At 38.9% G+C, this 21108-nt stretch overlaps 1 protein-coding gene across 2 annotated transcripts; it reads right to left on the reverse strand.

The window, feature by feature from the left end:
• Positions 1–3937: 3937 nt before the first annotated feature.
• Positions 3938–19495, reverse strand: LOC308096267 (beta-1,3-galactosyltransferase 5-like). 2 transcript variants are annotated; one of them, XM_080443645.1, is made up of 3 exons: positions 19337–19495; positions 7395–7599; positions 3938–6822 (listed from the first exon to the last, which is right to left on the reverse strand). In XM_080443645.1, exons 2-3 carry the CDS (start codon positions 7439–7441, stop codon positions 5763–5765), a joined length of 1107 nt encoding a protein of 368 aa, XP_080299771.1. In that variant the 5' UTR covers positions 7442–7599; positions 19337–19495; the 3' UTR covers positions 3938–5762. The 2 variants fall into 2 exon arrangements, with proteins under 2 accessions (XP_080299771.1, XP_080299772.1); XM_080443646.1 differs by having other exon boundaries at positions 7329–7599.
• Positions 19496–21108: the final 1613 nt, after the last annotated feature.

The raw sequence follows: 21108 nt of genomic DNA on the forward strand, positions 1-21108 counted from the left end.
AAGGTAACACTTCCTATGTATTTCATATAATGCATTATAAACATACTTATAATTAATTGAATACAACACTGTATAATTATATTTATACAAACTCCTATTTACTCATAATGCTTTATACCAACAATCATTACATATAAAGCATTTTACAATGACTTATTAGGCCGAGTATTATAATACTTCATGATTACCGGACACTCACAGACTGTTTTGGCACGGATCATAGTGTATTATATAATCCTCATAGTTGTAAAACCTTATAATAATTGTATAGTTTATTTTACTGACTGTTATAATGCATTATAGAGTAATTATATGTCGGTACAAGTGGTACGTTGTACGTTGCAATCCCCCTTCAGTGTGTTCATGGTCAAATTTGACCGTTCTGTTTTAACTGCTTGTGTGTGTGTGTGTGTGTGTGTGTGTGTGTGTGTGTGTGTGTGTGTGTGTGTGTGTGTGTGTTGTGTTGTGTTGTATAGTATACTCTCGTCTTTTTAAATCTTATGCTCTCTCCTTCAACACACGTACATTTCTGATCCTGTGCTACAGAACAATCCAGCTTTCTCAGCTCATAAATTTGCCTTGACGTCAAGCTGTGCAATTTGAGAACACTACTTTTTCAAAATCATAAATAAAGTGTTTTTCTTCTGATTGCTGCAAGACCAATTATGCTTTCCTCCACAATTGGCTTTTGAACATTTTCTTCTAATCGACACCTGTGGTGTCTCACTTCCACAGCTTGCGAAGTGCTTTGAGACATTCAGTGGCCTTGAGTGGGCAATTTGACCTGCTGTGGTACACGGAAGTCTAAAACATTTGATTATATGATGTATGACGAAGTTTTTACAATGTAGCACCGAAGGGGCCAGCCATCTAGAACTCTCTTTGTGTGTGTGTGTGTGTGTGTGCGTGTGTGCGTGCGTGCGTGTGTGTCTGCGTGCGTGCGTGCGTGCGTGCGTGCGTGCGTTATCCTCCTATCCTCCTATAATTCCAGAAAGCTCTGTGGTGGTGGTGAGGCCAAAACTGTCTGCCCGTTTCTCCTCAGTGGCTGGAGAAATTGATCTGAATTTGCACACAGCCATTGACCATTACCATGTGCACGGAACTGCAAAGCCTGTTTGTCGATTTCACCAAATCTCAGCTGTTTATTAGCGTTTTTGTGTAAAAGCATGTCGCCATGGTTACAGGGGTGCCCAGCTGTGGGATGGCCCCGTGAGGTATGGGACAAACTGCCTCCCGGGTTGCCAGATCATGTGCGCATATCCCCCCACGGATGCGTCGACCGGGTATGGACTAGTAGTAGTAATTTTGGTCAAAAGGGCGGTTGAATAAACCACTCAAATTTCAACATTGGGAAGGAAATCATAAAGTCCTAACCTGAGGCAATCGGATGAAAAACACATTATGATTTGGGAAAGTTGTAAACTTGAAGTACCCTAACCCTCTTGGGTGCATACAGGTGCAACATCCAGTTGCCTTCTCTAGAGGCATGAATCAAATTAGAACAACCAGAAAGCTGAAAGATGTTGGCTTCAGAGAGAGTCCAGGTAGACTTAGAACAGCTCTATGATGAGGGTAAATGAGGAATACTCAAAACTCCTGTGAGTGACGCTTGATGGACATCATGTTGTAAGCTGTAAAATGCTCCTAGGAGCTAACCTGACAATACCGCCCCCATCTGGCGGAGTCAGGTTACCTTGAAGCTTCTTCCAGGAGGTGAACCTTTGTTATAAGTTTGCCCTTTAGCCAGAGAAGGAAGCCTTTCCAGGCAAGCCTCATCAATACTTTGTAGGCAAGCATGTGCTACTTCTCTGCCACACAGAGGTCCCTCAACCCTGCATCTTGGAATCATTTCCCTAGAATGGACACTGGACAGTAGATTGCAAATGGTGTGGAACTACCCCATCCCGATGACAGTGTTTTTTTAACTTGTCATACTATTTCACATTCATTTCATTTCTGTTACCTTGACTTATAATGCTTGGTCAAACACACAGATGATTGTCTTTAAAAATATATATTTCAAAACAACAAAATGTGTATGCAGATTCAAACACATTGCTTTTATTACCATGGTCAGTATCATGTCACATGATACTGACAAGATAATAACATGATACTGACTACAATACTGACATTATACTGACCCATGATATGGAGACAGTGACACAATGAACAGTACCATGGAGACACAATGAGTTAATGAAAAAAGGTCTAGGATGAAATGAAGAAAATGTACACAACATTTTGGGGTCCTTGACATGAAAGGGTTGAAAAACTGCTGGAGGACTGGTCCAAAGATAATATAATATAGGCCCCACAACTTGGGGATTTATTTGTCACAGTATATTTGCACATATGTGAAATTTGTCCTCTGCATTTTACCCATCCCATAACAACTAGGAGCAGTGAGCAGCCATTGTGCTGTGCTCGGGGAGCAATTAGGGGTTAAGAGTCTTGCTCAGGGACACACATCGACACACTGTTAGCCTGGCCTGGAATCGTACCTGGGACAACCAGGGCCTCTGGCTCCCCAGGCGGGCTCACTAACCACTCATCTATGGCCGCCCCCACACAAGGCTAGAAACGCATGTTATTCAAATGAAGAACATGCCACACTCCACCTCTTAATATCCCCTCCCATCGCCCCACCCCCATCTGTCACTAAGTGTTGTGGCAACAATAAAAGCAGTCTTCTTTTTTAGATTACTTTCTGTTTCTGTGTGTGTGTGTGTGTGTGTGTGTGTGTGTGTGTGTGTGTGTGTGTGTGTGTGTGTGTGTGTGTGTGTGTGTGTGTGTGTGTGTGTGTGTGTGTGTGTGTGTGTGTGTGTGTGCTGTGCTGTGCTGTGCTTACTATACTTGTGATGAAAATGTTGAAAAAGTTTGGTAACCCCTGATGTACAGTATCCTAAAATAATAACTATAGAACACATAACCGATGTGATTGTAATATTCTTTTTACAATTTTTCTCATTGCTCTGTGATTTTGGACACACGTAGTTTGTTAATGTTTATTTTTTTTGTACTTTCAGTTGTCCTTTAGTGCGCAGTTGCTCCCTTACAGTTAGGCCTATATACTGTATATTCGTTATGAAGATAGCACATGCCGTCTATATTCTGTAGGCTACTGTCTCTAGTGTATATGTTTTGTAGACAATTGCTACCTCTGCTGTGCCAAATTGATAACTGCAGTTGATATTGAAGTGCCTAGACGGGCTGCTTCTTTAAAAAGTTTAAAATACTTCTGGTTAACATTTCAATATTCCCATGGACTTAGGAAAATATAGTTGACAGATGAAAATATGAAGTATGATTATTTGTCATAATGTAGATGCATCATTCAAATAATGTCTGTACAGATCAAAACAGAGGTTACAGACCTGGGTGTGTTTTGGGGTCCTGTCTGTGTTCCCTTGGCCCTATTTGGGTTATGGTTATGGTTATGGTTATGGTTGTGGTTAGGGTTTGGATAAGGGATAACAAACATTGGGCTGACACTCCCTCAAGAACAGCTTTTCTTAATCTCAGGAACATAGTGAAAGTAAAATATATGCCTAATATAAGATTCCTAAAGTGCTAATACATGCTTTTATTACAAGCTGTTTGGATTAAACTGTAACTCCCTTTTACTGGATTACCCAAAAAAATTAATCTGTAAGAACATTACAGGAAATTCAGAATGCTACCGCAATACTTTTGACTAACCATGGCGACACTGTAATAGTTTTAGAGTTATCTTTAAGCCCCTTTATTTGTTTATACATAACTTACAACCTAACAAGTTGTGTTATACCGTATCACTTGAACTCAGATTGGCGAGCTCTGGGGTATTTTAATAGGGCATTTTATCAAACCCATTTTAGGTCCATGGCTCGTCATGTGTAGGTGTGGTGGTGAGGAGAGGACCCACCCAAGTGCAGGACAGTGAGGCAGGTAAAGATAAAAACCAAGATGGTGTTTTAATGCAGGTGACACAGGCCTAGAAACACAACAATGACCCAACAGGAACTGACTATAGGGAACAAGGCAAGGCTAATATACAAATGAGGGTGAATACAAATGAGATACAGCTGGGGCAGACAGGAATATAGAACTAAGAAAACTAGACCAGGGAACATAATACACACAGAAATACAAGACCTAGACAAGGCAGTCAATGGTCTTAATGGTGAAAATGGATATTTATATTTATTTGTCTATTTCACTGTACTCCTTTTCTCTTGTTTTTATACTCATTCACTGCCACTGACGTAAAAAACGTAATTTGTCCCGTTTACCAATCCTGCCACTGACGTAAAAAACGTAATTCTAATTTTTTCAAAAAAATATATATATATTTATTTATTTATTTTCAAATTTGACCCAAAGACCAAGGAGATATGATTGTTTAAAGATCTAGACTCCCATCCACTTCCTTGTTAACTTAAAACTTAAAAAATCTGTATCTCGGCTCCTGAGTACTTTTTTTTTTCAATGAAAAATCTCTGGCAGTGGGCAAACGTGGCCAGCAATAATTGTGGCAGTGAATGGCATAACTTGGTTATTTTTCTAATAGCTATTTCTTAATATGTTATAATTATTTTATCATTCATTTCTTTATTTGTTTAATATTTGCTAATTTGTGTGAAACACATAGGGCTGCATTTTTGTATGAAAGGTGCTATACACAGTTATATCATTATTATTATTATTATTATTATTATTAAAACAGCACAGAATCACTTAAGAAAATCCACTTGCCAAGTAATTGCCAAGACAATATTTTTCTTTCTGCCTCATAAATCAACACCTGCTGTACCACACCATCAATATATTGCAAACAACGTGTATTACATCACATCATAAAATCAGATATGAATCAATGTGTCATTATAAAATTCCATTTTACATACCTAACCAGACAAATAACACCCCACTCCAGTCAGTATAAACTCACAAACTCTACACAATAAAATCCTGAGTTTTAATTTAGCTCTGACAGTGTACAAATTGAACTAAATGGACACACTAAGGGAACGTGTATCAAACGTTCTATATTAGTTCTATAATATTGTTTTCATTTGCGTAGCTGTCCGATGAGTCATTTCATAACATACATTAACCACACTAATGCAACCAAGTTAATATTCATGTGCCAAGGACCACTGTTACCCATTTGTAATTATTAATGACAAAAGACAGGTGTTCTGAGGACAACAACTACTGTACATGAACCCTAACGTGCATGTCATAATAGGCGAACATTAGGCTATTTCCATTGAAGAGATTTGGTGTAAAGAAAAGGATAGGAAGTATAGAGCCCTGAGGGGGTCTGAGGGGGTCTTGGTTTTTTTGTGTAAATTAACGGCCTACATGATCATGCTATAGTGTCACACAAAAGCATCAGTTTTAAAACAAAAACAAAATAGCAAACATTCCAGTTTATACCCAACCAGCAACTCACAATACAGCCTGATTTGAAACAAGCCACATACAGTACATACATTCATATATACCTGCACATAGAATACATACAAATGTATGAAAATTCATCTATTATAAGTCACCCTTCTCCTCCTATCCCACGCTTTATAAAGATATTCTGAAAATGCAAAAATATTAAGAAAAATAAATTCAACAAAAGCACCATTCTCATAATCTATCAGGTCTAATATGTTTGCGAAAGATCAGTGTAAACATTGATATGATGACCATATATGTGTTGCATCATTTCATACAGAAAGACAGCATACCTGTACACCCTCCATGTAAAGTGCTTTAATATATTATATTTTCTCTGTCAAACAGACAGGACCTGGTCCTTTCAAATCTAACCACAAAGACATAACATCAGTGTCGTCACTAGTTGTGGTGGCTATTAGCCTGGAGTAAACGCAGTGACTATAAGGCAGAGGAGACACATTAAACAAAGACCAGTTTGGGGGGTCGGTGGGTGGTATACCCAGGTATCTCATACATAAACCCAAATATACATCCTCAATGTACACAGCTTTAACATACCTGGATGCTTCCACAAGCTTTCTAGGCAGGTCTAAGGACAAAACGTAGCCCAGTCCTAATGCATATCGTGGGTATTGCGGCTCAGGGAAAACCTCAACAGGTAGGTACCATTTAGAGTCCGGCTCTCTCAGAACTGGAGCTTCACTGGCCACAAGTCCAGTCATGTACTTGTCCTTCGGAGCGTTCAACAGCATGTCGACCAAGTTGTGCACATTCAGAAACATGTCTGAATCAATCTTCATGGCAAAGGACGCCATGGAGCAGCGAGAGTCCAGCCACTCCAACATCACCATGGTCTTGATGGTTAGGTTCTTGTAGCTGTCCAGGAAGTCACTCTGTAGCAGGTCCTGGTGCTCTCTGCTCTCCTCCAGCACTTTCTGTTGGGTTTGTTCTGCCTTTTCTCCCGTCGGCAGTCCCAACAAAAAGAACACGCTCACCACTTTGCCCAACACAGGGCTTTCACTCCCCCATGTGCTGCGGATGATGTCACGATCTGCCCTGTTGTGGGGAGCTACCGGGACGATCAGAACCACAAAAGGCTTCTGCTGTTGACATTTTTCCGGCTCATCCACAGTGAAGTTGTAGTCATGTGGATAAGCAACAAAGTACTCGAGCAGTGCATCACCACTCATTGCTTTGGCTGTTGTATCTGTTACAGTGTCACTCCTCCACAAAACAGCGCCCTGTGACGGGAACCGAGTCAAATCAAACTCATACAAGAATGCAGTTGAGAAGAATACAGAGATGAGAAGTAATAAGCATATAAAGCAGAACCTCCGTCTCCACGTCTGTCGTTTCTTCCCTCCATGCTGTATGTCTTCATTCCTGTGATTAACATTTTCATAGAAAAGTTGTCACGGAACACATTTATGTGAAGTCACACTATAATGATGATAACTAATAATCATAATCGATATAAAAAGTAACTGAAAAAATGCTCACCATTAGGTTCAATACTTTCCTTATACACATACAATAGATTTTACATGAATGCTTCTCTGACAAACATAATCACACATATATTGGCTGTAGTGACAATTACTTATTATGGGTTCAATGACTTCTTTGTCATAATGGTTTTGAGCAAAATTGGTATAGAATACTGCTATAGTCACTGCATTAATATGCAGTTATACTTTCAGAGAACAACTCTTGTGCTCACATTTTTCAGTTGAAAAGGTATAAAACAGATTCCTTTCACAGCAGACATGTTGACGGCCGGGTAAAGTAATACTGTATGTAATACTTTTGTGGATGTGTTTCATTTAGGTGTTACTGTGTGCCAGCATGGACAGCTCATGTTCAACACTAACATTAACTGCTGCATTTACCTGTCAAAATGTGCGCTGTGAAAAGGGTCCATTACGACAGTGTGTCTTTTGTTCTCGGTGGCTCACCTGGATTCAGACAAAACGTGTGTTAGTTTTTCTGAGGCTTTCGTCATGTTTTCAACAAAAAAACAAAGCCGCGTCCGGCCTGCGCTTTAGACACCAAACCGGTGTCTACTGTGCATAGGTGAGAAGATGACCATCTGTCACTGGACACGGCTCCTCCGCTGTCGATCCAGGATATCCTGATGCATTCTTCTAGAGCGTCCCAGTCCTTCGAAACACAAAAGAAAAAGAGACGGATACATCATGATGATGGTTGCATTTGAGCGTGATGATGTTAATTTTCTCCTTTGAGACTTTAAGTACCGAAGAGACTTTTTACACAGACTAGCCTACGTAAAAGTCAGTGAGAGTGAGAACTGACAGTTGCCTGGAGAACAACAATTTTGGTTAGATTGACGGTCATTCCTTTGCCAGTCTGGGCTTGTCTCTCCACGCCCAGACGGAGGGGTCTGAGAGAGAGGTTTGTTTTTGTGTGTGTGTGTGTGTGTGTCAGCACTCATTTCTGATGGTTCAGCGTTCAAAGTGCTTTATTGTCACATGATGGACTTAACATTGATGGACAGCTGTAGCAACATTGCAGGCAGTGACAAAAAATAAACTACTATCAGTGAAAATCTAAGAAAGCACAAAATGACATTTACAGAGGTGGCACTTGGAGTTGCAAGGAAATGTAGAATGGTGCATTTGGTGCATGGTGCATTTGAAATTGGTTTGACCCATTTTTGAAGATTTGGTGACCTTATTTGGATTATATGGAAATGTTGTCCCTACCTGTATCAGAGATGTTACAGGTTGGTCTCTACAGTTATCTCAGTCTAGATCTAGTCAACAACAAAACAACAATACCATACAAATAGCTGTTCAGAGGTGTAAAAAAATTACATAAAAGAAATATATACTATATATTCACAATCCAATCTTTTAAGATTTTGTTTTTGAATGATTTTGGTGACTCTGCGTTATGAATATATGATCATAAGACTGACATTTATCTGCCTGACCCATGTGTTAGATTAGATGTCTTTATTATCCACAAGGGAAATTTGTTTTGCTCAGGTCAATGCATACATTCAAGACAAGACAATACATAAATATACACCACAATTAAAGCACCTAGCAAAGTACTTCAATTCTATAAAAGATACCATTTTAAAAGATTTGAATCACTCTCATCTAAGCAGAGCACATACTGATACTGTACACTTGACGCCATGGCCATCAACTACTTTATCAGATAGACTGACGTCTGTGCACAATGATACAAGATGCATGTTCTCACTCATTCTGTTCTTTTCCAATGTCTCATATCTTCCGGTCACGTCATGTGTCCACCAGTACTGTATATATTCTATATGTGTGTAATAAACTTCAGAACTTGTCGTGTGAGTGTGAATGTGGGAAAAGTGAGAACGCTGGCATTGACTGTTCGCCGCTTCACCTCCCAATGTCCCCCCCCCCCCCCCCTGTATGAATGAATGAACCATTGAACGACCTGAGTTGAGTCAGCCTGCATGTCGCATTGACGTGTACGTTGGCTCCACTGTATTCGAATACCTTAAAATCTCTCATACTTTGGAATCTGAGTTCTCTGTCTCTGTCTCATTATTGTGTTCTTATGTGTTCTGAGTGCCCCATCCAGATTCCTCATCGACACAACAGAATGAGGTACTCCAAAGTGCAAGATGGGAGTATGTGAACCCTAGTCAGCAGGGTAAGACTTAACCTTTGAGTTTAACCCCATATACTTTGTTGATCCCAACAGTCCCCAACAGACCTACATATACTAGGCCCCCTCCTTTAAAAAATAGGAAATCTACAATCTCACAATGCGTTGCGACACGTTGTGACACGTTATGAGCTTGTATGCAGATCAGCAATTCTTGCCAAATGTTTCACCCCAGAATAGGGTCATAGCGTCAAACATCCATTGACAGAGTACAGACAAGCTTTGCCAATGGTATCTCACACCTTTAGTTTACACAAAGGAAGTGTCTTATATCTCAGATCCAAACTCACGCTACAGTGGAAGGGTTTACATTCTTTCATGAGACTCACACAGTGATTGCACTGACTGAACCTTCATTATCACTGTGTATTATAGGATTATTATGTATTATAACAGCGATTCTCAACCTGTGGGCCAAGGATATTGCAAGTGGGCCCAAATATAATTGGCAAAACACTAAGAAGACTATTGATAACATAACATTAATATATATTTTAAAAAAGGGGGGGAAAAGGAAAAAAAGTAATGGTGCACAATAAGTAGGAACTTAAAGTATACTACGTTAGTTCCATTGAGCAAGCCGGAACACAATCGACTGATTGACAATTAAAATAAACATGCTCTGAAAATGCTTGCGGCCCACCCATCTGACCACTAAACAGATGGGTGGTCTGTGAACGCTTTTGAGATTTTCCTACTCCTGGCCCAGGAGTAGAAAAGGTTGGATTTGTGTATATCAGATTTGTACAACAATGTCTTATGTCTTATGTATGAAGACAAATAAAGCAGGTCATACGTTGTCTTAGTTATAGCTACACAGTCCATTATGCACTCATTCTATCTCATGTATGTTACTTTATGCTACTATGATAATTTATTTTAAATGGTAATAAGGCGGGCAAAATAAGCTTCGGCTTCAGCCCATACCTTTTCGGCCAAATAGTCATCATGTTGACTAAGTTGTACTGTTTTGTTTTAAAAAAATCATGACCGAAATAAATAAACTAACTAACTAACTAAAAGTATGTGCAACAGTGTGTACATGAATAAGTAACTTGGTCAGAGCATGTTCTTACAGGTATCAACATACCTTGGGTATGTTGATACCCAAGGTGCCACAATGTTTTGTTTAAGGAACTGGAAGGATGACTTGACTCTACATGATTTAGTAGCAGCCAACAATAGACATACAGCTACTTCTCCAATGTCAGTGGTTTAACGTCAGGATAACATGTCAGTTTCCTTGAACTTGTCTCTGGGGATCAAAAAAGGTTTATCTTAACTTATCTTATCTAGCAGTTACAGTATATAGAGAACAGTGTTACAGTACTAGGTGGCCAGTGACTTTGACCAGTTTCACTTTCAAAACCTTTGCATGACGTTATATCAACAAAACGCATCGCATTCTGTTTGTGTGACATGCATGATGCAAAGGTTTTGAAAGTGAAACTGGTCAAAGTCACTGGCCACCTACTGTATATATATAGCAGTGGTTCTCAACCTTTTTTATTTTTTTATTTGAAGGATCCCCATAACTCTGAGAGTGCACAAATGGAACCATATGGACCCTTTCAGTGTTTACAGACCTGTTAGGGTCCATTTGGAACCCCCTCAAGGAGCCCTGAGGACCCCTCGACCCCACTTTGAGAACCACTGTTATAGTTTTATACAGCATATTTCAACTTTCTAGGTGTGTTATTGCAATCTCTCCTATACACTGGATTTTGCGTTTAGCTCATTTAGATGGCATAAAACATGCACATCATCCAAACAAACATATTTGTTCAAAACAATTATGGACAAAACACTACAAGGTTATACTGAAACTTACCGCTGCAATGATACTAAAAGATAACAACTTAACAATGGGGAAGTGACTTGCTTTTCCCTGGGAGGAGGACAGATATACAGTAGAGAATGGCAAGTAGTATAATCTGACTGCAACTGTATCCCTTTGAGTGTCACACTGTGAGTGGGTGTGTCCACATCACAGGGCTATAAACTGGAAAAAGGACACTAATGCCATAAGAACAAAAAGCCCAGACCAGTGTTTCCCAAACACTGGGTAAATATCCCTTTTTTCGTTTACTACATTTTGTCTTTTGAATTACAGTGGCGTAAAGTAACTAAGTACATTTACTCAAGTACTGTACTTAAGTACAATTTTGAGGTATTTTTTACTATACTTTTACTTCTACTCCATTCATCTCAGAGGCAAATATTGTACTTTTACTCCACTACAATTACTTGAAAACTTTAGTTACTAGTTACTTTGTAGATTTTGATTATTATTGCAAAATATATATTAACCACTTCAGCCCTATATATATTTCGGCATTTGAAAATAGCCTATCTACAACCTCACAATGCATTGCAAGCTTGTAGATCTGCTATTTTCAAAAGATGAGTCTACCTTTTATACATTTGAACTACTTTTGTACTTTTACTCAAGTAAATGTTTAATTCCTGACTTTTACTTGTAGTATTTCTACATTGTAGTAATGATACTTTTACTTAGTAACAAAGTACTTTTTCCACCACTGTTAAATTATGATGGGACCATGATGCTACACAACATCATTTAATGTGAATACTTTGTGATGCTTTGAAAGAGTTAAAGTTCACAACATTACACTAATCACTCTGACTTGACTTGAATCTAATTTGAGTCGAATTTACCGATGGGCTCAGTTAAGGTCACTTTTATATTTTCCTGTATTGCTCAATTTATCGTAGCGTGTCACTTACAGTATCACTGCCATATTGTCAACTGCTCAACTCTTGTTGTGTTAACCACTTGTCTTTTACAGTAGGTACACTATACTGTATATTTCCTTGACCCCCTAATTTCTTCCCTCTATACCAAATGTCTTCACCGAAAATAGCTAATCTACAAGCTCACCAACAATGAGCTTGTAGATCTGCTATTTTAGAAGAATGTTCACCTATTTTAGCTGAATGTTTGCCTGTTTATGACATGCCCAGAATAGGGACGATATTTCAACTGGTTCATCAATATTCTATGAGTTTCAGTACTGAAGCATATCGTCTCTGTCGGGTGGAAACAGCAAAAGTAGCACATCTGCTAGATAAAAACGTGCCACTTTGCACCGCTTTTCAAGCTTGCGGATCTGCTCATTTTTATGCTTTTGTGTGACACTGTAGCATGATCAAGTAGGGCATTAATTTACGAAAAAACACAAGTTAGAATATGGAGATAGGAGGTTTCATGACAGCGACGATATTTGTGGTATTAGTAACTTGAACTTCAACCTGTAGCCACCTTTCAAACAAACTGTTGTCGTACCCAACCCCAATTGTTGTAATCTATCTCCTCAGAGTCTTCTCATGCTCAGCTCGGGTCTCTAGAGCCAAACCCCCTACTGTACATCGTGTTAACTAACCGAAACCATCAAATTTGCCCTGCTTCCGGTCCTTGATGCTTTCCACAATACAATGCGCCTTAAACAAACACTTAATCTGTGTCAGAATCTGTGTCAATACTATGTCAAATAACAGGTTCGGCTTTGTGTTGTACATAAACATAGATCAGTTTTCATGTTAATGGTTTTATTTGACATTTGTTTAAATTTTTCCCCCAAATTTCATCAAAACCAAATTTAACTGAATAACTGAGTCAACATTGGCTAAATATGAATTGTGACAGGATATTTTTTATTTAATTGGGAATAAATTACTTCACTTTCAATGCGTTGAAAAGCAACGATTGCATAATAGAGACAAAAATAAACAAAAGTGTTAATACAGTGTTAATTTAACTCTGCAAGTGTAAATATAGGCACTCTGGATTTGACTGTTTTTGGGCTGTCTTTTTATCCTTTTAAAGCCAGATCAAATTACTCCTCAAAATATTGATAGGATGCTTTTTGAAAGGCATTGTCTAATCCTCTGTGTTAATTTAACTCTGAGAGTATAATAATGGACCCTTGAAGGACTATACCAGTGGTTTGGCATGTTTAGGATATCTTGGTTTCTTTGATTTGTGAGGAAGCCATTGGATTCCATGAAATTTCAGAACGGAATGAAAATCAACTTGCAGAGACTTGAAACTTGCTTAAGATAAGTAATCCAAAACACTAAATATTATTGCATCGCTATTTTTGTCTCTATTATGCAATCTTTGCTTTTCAACACATTATAAAGAGAAGTCCTTTTCCGCTGTGTGTTTCATCTTGGGGGCTCTAAACTTGACTGAAAAAGTAAGAGAGAAAGAGAAAGAGAATTATGTATGTGTGTGTGTGTGTGTGTGTGTGTGTGTGTGTGTGTGTGTGTGTGTGTGTGTGTGTGTGTGTGTGTGTGTGTGTGTGTGTGTGTGTGTGTGTGTGTGTGTGTGTGTGTGTGTGTGTGTGTGTGTGTGTGTGTGTGTGAAGAGAGAGAGAGAGAGAGAGAAACCACCACCACACATGCTCACGATGCGCATGTGTGAGACACACACACGTGTGTCTCACACACGCGTGCGTGTGTGAGTGTGTGCATTTTCAACAGACAGCTCTGTGGTAGTTTTTCACTAGACATGCATGCGTATTGCTATTTGAATTGAAATAAAGGTCTCAAGGCCCATTAACGGCTGTGTGTCCCTGCTGCTATCTGATAGACAAGCATTGCTTTCTGCATACACCTGATGGTTAGACTCTGTTTTTGTTCTGGAGCTATTTAACTATGGAAAGGGGAGAGGGGAACAGCCCACGACCTACTGGGCCATAAAGTCATGTCTCACCTCTGACATGGGAGAGGGGAGAAGCTCAGGGCCTCCTTGGCTACTATAACTTTACTCTTCCATGCTCCAAGTGCCCAGGAAGCTATCTAGTTATCCCAACACCCCATACTACCCTCAACCCACCTGAAGGGCACCCTAGGCCCGCTACACTCCTGCATCATTTCTGCTTAGGCGCTGCAGTGACCTCCATACTCCCACCCCACATACCCCCTCTACCCGCCTTAGGGGCTCCATAGCCCTGCTACACTTGTCCACCACCCGTGCCTAGCCACCCAGTAGGTTCTGACAGTTGACCACGACATTAGCAGTCTTCAAGGGTCTACCAGAAATACCTGTCAATGCCCCGAGACCCGTACGCGTCCAGGTCCGTGTCTTATTAAAGGTTCTATGACATTCATTTTCACTTTTTTTTAAAAAATGTTTTTTGGGGGGTTTTATGACCTCAATTACACCCAAAAAATCTGAACATTCAGTGGATTTTCTGTGGTCTGGGGTTTTCTGAATAATGAGGCTGAAAAGTAATCTGAGCTTGGCCCTTCGGCAGTGAGGTCACAGCCGATTAATCCCGCCCACTCTCCTCCTCGCCCCTCCCCTCCCCTATCCTTTTCTTTGGGGGGGGGGGGGGGGGGGGGGCAGAGCAGAGGCGATGATTGACAGGCAAAATCCCTCACCAGCGACACCCGCAGGCAAATATTTCTTTTTTCATTGCAGTTGAAAAGGCTTTAGAAATGTGAGAGAAAAACACCTGCCATGGATCAATGGAGTGGAATTTTTTGTTAAAACTTTCTATACACATTTGAAGGACCATGACAAAGACTTTTAATGTGTGGTAAAACTGAACGTCATGAAACCTTTAAGGTCAATTGGGTCTAGTACCTGTTTATGATGTGTAATACCTGAGTTGATCCGAGAAGACCCGTACTCAGCAGCAGTGTTGCAGCTGCTGTCCTACAACTGCAGCCGTAGATGCAGCTCCCAGAATGCCAGGGCTTGAGCAATGGCTTGAAATGTACATCTCTGTGCAAGTTGTGATAACCAACTTCAAGAGAACCTAGACATGATTATCAAGATTTTGGATCATGTTCTTTTAACAGCAAAGCCTGATATATTCAAGAATGTACAACTGCCTCGGTATGCCATCTGGGTCTCACTTTTCCACAACATAACTAACCCATCTCACTTGAACTAATCCTATGTCCACCATATTCTCTGTGACATATAAAACAAACTCATGAGTCAATTTTAACTTGAGGTGTATAATAAGTCAAAACAAATACATTTATTAATTGGCCACGACATGTCAAGGCACTGCGTCAGGCACCCGGAACTAGAGGCAAGCAAACTGATACTTGAGGGGGAGCCAACCCAGGGCAAAGCCAGGAAAGGAAAGAAGCGCACCACCTACGTACAGATGCATTGCAACACGACAGCTTAGCTAACAACACTGTAGAGCTCAAAACCCTGATGCTAAATAGGAGGGTGTGGAGGGCAGGGATTCAGGAGTCCCGAGTTGGTGTTGGCTAGACCGCACTCTCGCATCGCAGAATTTGGCCACTAAAACAGTGTAATAAAAATAAATATCCAATATTCCCTCTTTAAAAACCTTTGACTCCAACATGTCTGCAAAATAAAAGAAGAATGTTGAATCTGGCTTCATCCAGTGTTCAAGTTTGGTTCTGGAAAGTTATGCAAATTAGCGCATATTTGCCCATATAATGCCTAATTTGCATATTTAAACATACAATTTCAGATAACTTGTAATACAATAAATATTTGTCTTCATGTAAGTTTATCATATTCACCTCTATGTATACGGTAGGTGAAAATAACAACATGTGTGATAAATATGAAAAGGCTACTCCTGTGGAAGGGTTATCATATATCAATTTACTTATATTGACCCTATAAACAATTTAATATGGGTAAGGTTTTGCCAACTCATTTGATAATGAAACCGTGTCTGGCTCATGGACTAACAAGTACATATGAAACTATCAGCTCTGTCTGCGGTGTCTGGAGTAGAGCACAGACGAGAGGATGTGGTCACAGCGTCTTCTTCAACTTATGTGCAAAAAACCACCTCTCTGCAAACACCATCTACAATAAATAGGGACAAAATATATGCTATTGAATATAAATAGTCAATGAATATTTTACATTTAACATGACTGTAGTGGTCAATAAAGGCTCTATAAGATGATCACAAATGTAACACTCCTGACATGTAAAATCATGTACGGAAAGATTATATATATTTGTTTCATTTTTTTTCATGAAAATGTACATAGTCTAGGTGCTGCCAGCTAGAAGAAGCTTGCTTGTGACCTAAATATTCCAGGCAAGAATAATCTGGGTGAGGAAGTGAATTAGCAACACTCACCCCTGTCTAAATACCCAACGTGGAAGTGCTCTTGAGCAAGGCATTGACCCCTTCAACTGCTCCTGTGGATGTGCTCAGTGACCATATATAGTATAAGACAATGGTTGTACTGGGTAGATCCCAGTAGGCTACAACAGTATAAGACAGTGGTTAGGCAGCTCCCAAGTGTGAATGTGTGCAACCATGTGACTGTGAAGATCTGAAAACTATAGTATTTTGTGCTCAGCGAACCTATAAATAGTAGTTGCATACTGTAGATAAACAAAAAGAAGGCTTTAAAACTGAAGCAATAAAAGAATGTAAAATCAGGAACAGAATTAAAAAAAACATGATAATATTGTTACATGATGTAGTATTAAACTGTAAAATAAATACAATTACATATTAAATATATAAATACATTAACAGAATGAAACTCTCAGCATATCAAATTATAGAAAGGCCTTTCAATAAAATTACATGTTAAGACAGGATTTTAAATAAGACTCTTCTCCTGGCTTTAGTTATAATTATATTATAATAAGATTTGGAGCCTATTGTGCGTTTTGTTTTGTTTTGTTTTGTTTTTGCTTGGAGTGTTAATGATTTTGCTATCATTAAACAAAAAAAGGATCTGTTCCATATGATATTTCTGAGATGATTAAAACATGTCTGAACAAGTTGGTAAACACAAGTTTAAGCTGGGCTCAAATAAGGTATTTGAAAACAGAACTGACATTGTTGGATGAAGGACCAATGAAGACTTAATTTGAGTTTAACCCATGGGGCAAACATCCTGGCAGTTGAGGGGGTCAATGTGTTGCTCAAGAGCATTTCCACGGTGGATATTGAGAGAGGGGTGAGTGCTGCTAATTCACTTCCTCACCCAGGCAAACATCCTGTGAAAATAGAAGATGTACAACCTCATAACGCGTTGCAACGCGATGTGTCTTGAGCTTGTAGATCGGCTATTTTAAGCTAAGCGATTTGGTGTGGAGGGGGACAAAAAGAGAGGGCCTAACCGGCCTATAGACCCCTGGGAGACAACTGTAGTCAACTAGGGTATTGTTTAGAATGGAAGTGGGTCAATCATGAGAATTTCAGTTTTGTGAAAGTTCAATTGAAGGAAACAATCATATCAGTTCCCAGGGGGAACCACTTAACTCTAGATACTTATTTGACTGTGAGTCCCCAAGGGGCAGGGCTCTAAACTAAACTAGTTTTGCCAGTATTTCCCTCTACACCAAATCTCTTCATCGAAAATACAGTAGCCAATCTACACGTTCCCAACGCGTAGCAATATGACACATCGTTGTGATCTTGTAGATATAAAAGTTGCAGCCCACCTAAACGCTGATCAATGAGATTTTCTTTTATGATATTGCTGAATTTTAAGTTGTACCTCCTTTATTTATATATTGTCTTACTTACTTACTTACTTACCTACTTACTTACTTACTTACTTATCTACTTACTTACTTACTTATGTACTTACTTCTATTGGGTTAATCACACATTGAGTGGTTTACAGTCCCATGTTTTGTATACAGTTTTGTGGGGTTAAAGTCCACCTGATATGTGGGTTTAAAGGCCAGTTCACACCAATGCAACTCCTTGCAACATGATGCAACTACTTGCAACGAATGGTTGCAAGTAGTTGCATGTTGCAAGGAGTTGCATTATTATCCCCAATGGCAGTTGCAAGGAGTTGCATTGGTGTGGGACTGGCCTTAAAACAGTTTTGTTGCAAGGAGTTGTGACTACAGTAGTTACATTGGTGCGGTCTGGCCTTTAGTGCCATCTTCCCAGATTTGTAGCTTTTGAATACAGTACAATCATTATTCGGAGGAGTAAAAAAAAACATTGTTTAGCCTATCTCATAAAACAAAAGTGTAATGTTTTAGTTTTTCTTCTTTTTCACAAACATGCACCCCAGTAGACCATACAAACAGAAATAAATAAATACATGACGTAAAAGACTATATTGGTTGTGGATCCAATAAGCGTGGGTTTTTTATAGTTCAACCGGTGGTCAGATTATTATTATTCTAATTGCAGGGTTCAAGTCCCATAATTATGTGGTGTTCAAGTCCCATATCTTTATTTCTCTTTAAATGCATTTTAGAACATTTAAATAAACAATGAATGTCCATTGTGCATGATATGTGATATACAAATAAACATGTTTTGCCTTAATGCATTTTTGGTGTTTTGGAAAATAAATGTCTCTCCCTGTAGTATGCTATTGAGAATTATAAAGGATTTGTCTTTCCATTTCATATGGTTTACAGGGCTACACACACTTGCACTTTGCGGATTCGTTCCACTATTGATACCAATGTGTGAATGTTGTGACAATAATATAGTCAAACAAAGACATGCTAACACCACAGAGTGTGTTCGAGTTCCTCATAAGTCAACCATTAACCATTAGCTTTCCTGTTGGTCAGCAGTGTTGAGACTTGCCAAATTGGTTGCAACTTAAAACAACTTGGTTTTAAATCAATATTTTAACATAAGGCAGCCAAACAGATGGTCAGATAAAGTGAATTTGTATGAATCGTGACAAAATGAATGTCATCTTGCTTGATTTCAGAAAATCTACATTATATGCTAATATTTTCTAGTAGTAGGTAAAGTTGATCCAGTCTTGAAACTCTTATATTCAGTAAACACAGGCAGCAAGCAGGACAGAATGCATCACATAGGCCTACGGACTCGGACACAATTATACTCACCTACTGAATATGAGAGTAACTGATCAATTGAGAGTATTTCCAATTTTCAATACTTTTACTTCAACTTTACTACATTTCTGAGGAAAATATTGTCCTTTTACTCCACTACCTTTATTTGAAAACTTTAGTTATCAGTTACTTTGTAGATTCAGATTTGAAACAAGCGCACAACAAGTCGCATTGACTGGTTGTGGGCTTGTAGGTCTGTTATTTTCAAAAGATTGTTATACATTTTGAAAGCTTGAAATGGGACATTCTGCTGTGGAGTATTTCTACATTGTGGAATTGATACTTTTACTTAATACAATTTTAGTACTTTTTACACCACTGATTATTACCCTGAAATGTGAAAGGAGAGGGGAGAAAGAAAAAAAGATTTCTTACCAACGTTTGTAGTTTTAAAACGTGTATGTTCCATCTGGTAGCCTCCTTGCAACCACAGCACAGCGAGAGTTGTGAAAATGATCCTTAACTATTCCAGTTCTTAACCATTCACCCTGAACAAGATCGAGGCTAAACAGCATATTAAAACATGCTCCCCCACAGAGACACAGAGCTCATGTAAAGACCAGACTGGGTGGGGAGGAGAGCTGTGATACCCGAGAGTGCGGCTCAGGTAAATCCATAAGATCTCACCTGGGGAAAGAAGTGGTTGGTGTCGCCCTCTAGTGCTTTACACACTGCAGTACATTTCTATTCTAATCTGCTCCAATGAATCTCTTAAAGACAGCATTACTTTAGTTCAGGGGTCTTCAACGTTTTTCCTTATAGAGAGAGCACCCACTACATATAGTGGGGTAAATTATATTGTATTTTTTTTATTCTTTAACAAAAAAATTTTTAGAAAGCCTTCCATGCAACTTGATAGCTTACCTGTTTAGCTGTTTGTCTCATCAAAAATAATCAATTGTCTGTTGAGTGAATTGAGGCTATCTTGTAATTATTCCATACAGGCCTGGAATGTCATCATTTTAGGGGCCAAAGGTCTTTGGTGTTGTAAGAATTGTTTTGAGGGCACACAGGCCAAAATGACAGGGCATTTTAACTCCACGGAATTTATTTTCTCTCCACAAAACAATGTATTGGTATTTACAAATTACCAATATTTGTAGAAACTCCATGAGTCAAATGTTCATTCATGCTCAGCTCTGGACCAATCAGAGTCACTGGACTCATTTGAACATGAGGAGTCAGGGGGAATTCAAAAATTCAGAATCTCAACAAAAGACACTGGTGTTTAAAAACTGTATTGACAGAGAAGAGGCAGTGAAGAAAACAGTACCATCATCTGGGGTGGTGAGGGCGTGGCTTCAAAGCCACTGTGGCCTCGGGCAGTGGTGTAAACAAAGTAACTAAGTACATTTACTCAAGTACTGTACTTAAGTACAATTTTGAGGTATTTTCACTTTACTGGAGTATTTCCAATTTTCAGTTCTTTTACTTCTACTCCACTACGTCTCAGAGGCAAATATTAGACTTTTACTCCACTGCAATTATTTGAAAACTACTAGTTACTTTGTAGATTTTGATTATTATCACAACATATAGCTACAGTGACCACTTCAGCCCTATATACGTTTCTGCCATTTGAAAATAGCCGATCTGCAAGCTCACAGTGCGACGCATTGTGAGCTTGTAGATCTGCTATTTTCAAAAGAGTTTTTATACAATTGAATTTACACATTTGAAAACTTGTGAAATGGGACATTCCGCATAATGCGTACTTTCTACTGTTTATTGGTATTATGGTATTTTGATTCCAATACTTTTGTACTTTTACTTTTGGAATTCTGGACTTTACTTGTAACAGAGTATTTCTACACTGCAAGTATTGATACTTTTACTTAAGTAAAAAATGTGAATACTTTTTCCACCACTGGTGGCTTCAAGGCCTCAGGGGCCCATGATGGGAATATAAATTTTTTGAGGGGAAGAACTGGAACTTGAAAGTGGAAAACAGCCTGGACCACTGCAGTGAAGCAGTGGTGAAAAAAATACTCAAATCTTTTACTTAAGTAAAAGGATCAATACTGCAATGTAGAAGTAGGCTACTCTGTTACAAGTAAAAGTCCAGAATTAAACATTTACTTGAGTAAAAGTACAAAAGTATTGGTATCAAAATGTACTTAAAGTACCAAAAGTAAAAGTACAAAAAT

This window comes from Gymnoscopelus braueri, assembly GCF_963280865.1.
Source record: "Gymnoscopelus braueri genome assembly, chromosome: 1".
NCBI lineage: Eukaryota > Metazoa > Chordata > Actinopteri > Myctophiformes > Myctophidae > Gymnoscopelus > Gymnoscopelus braueri.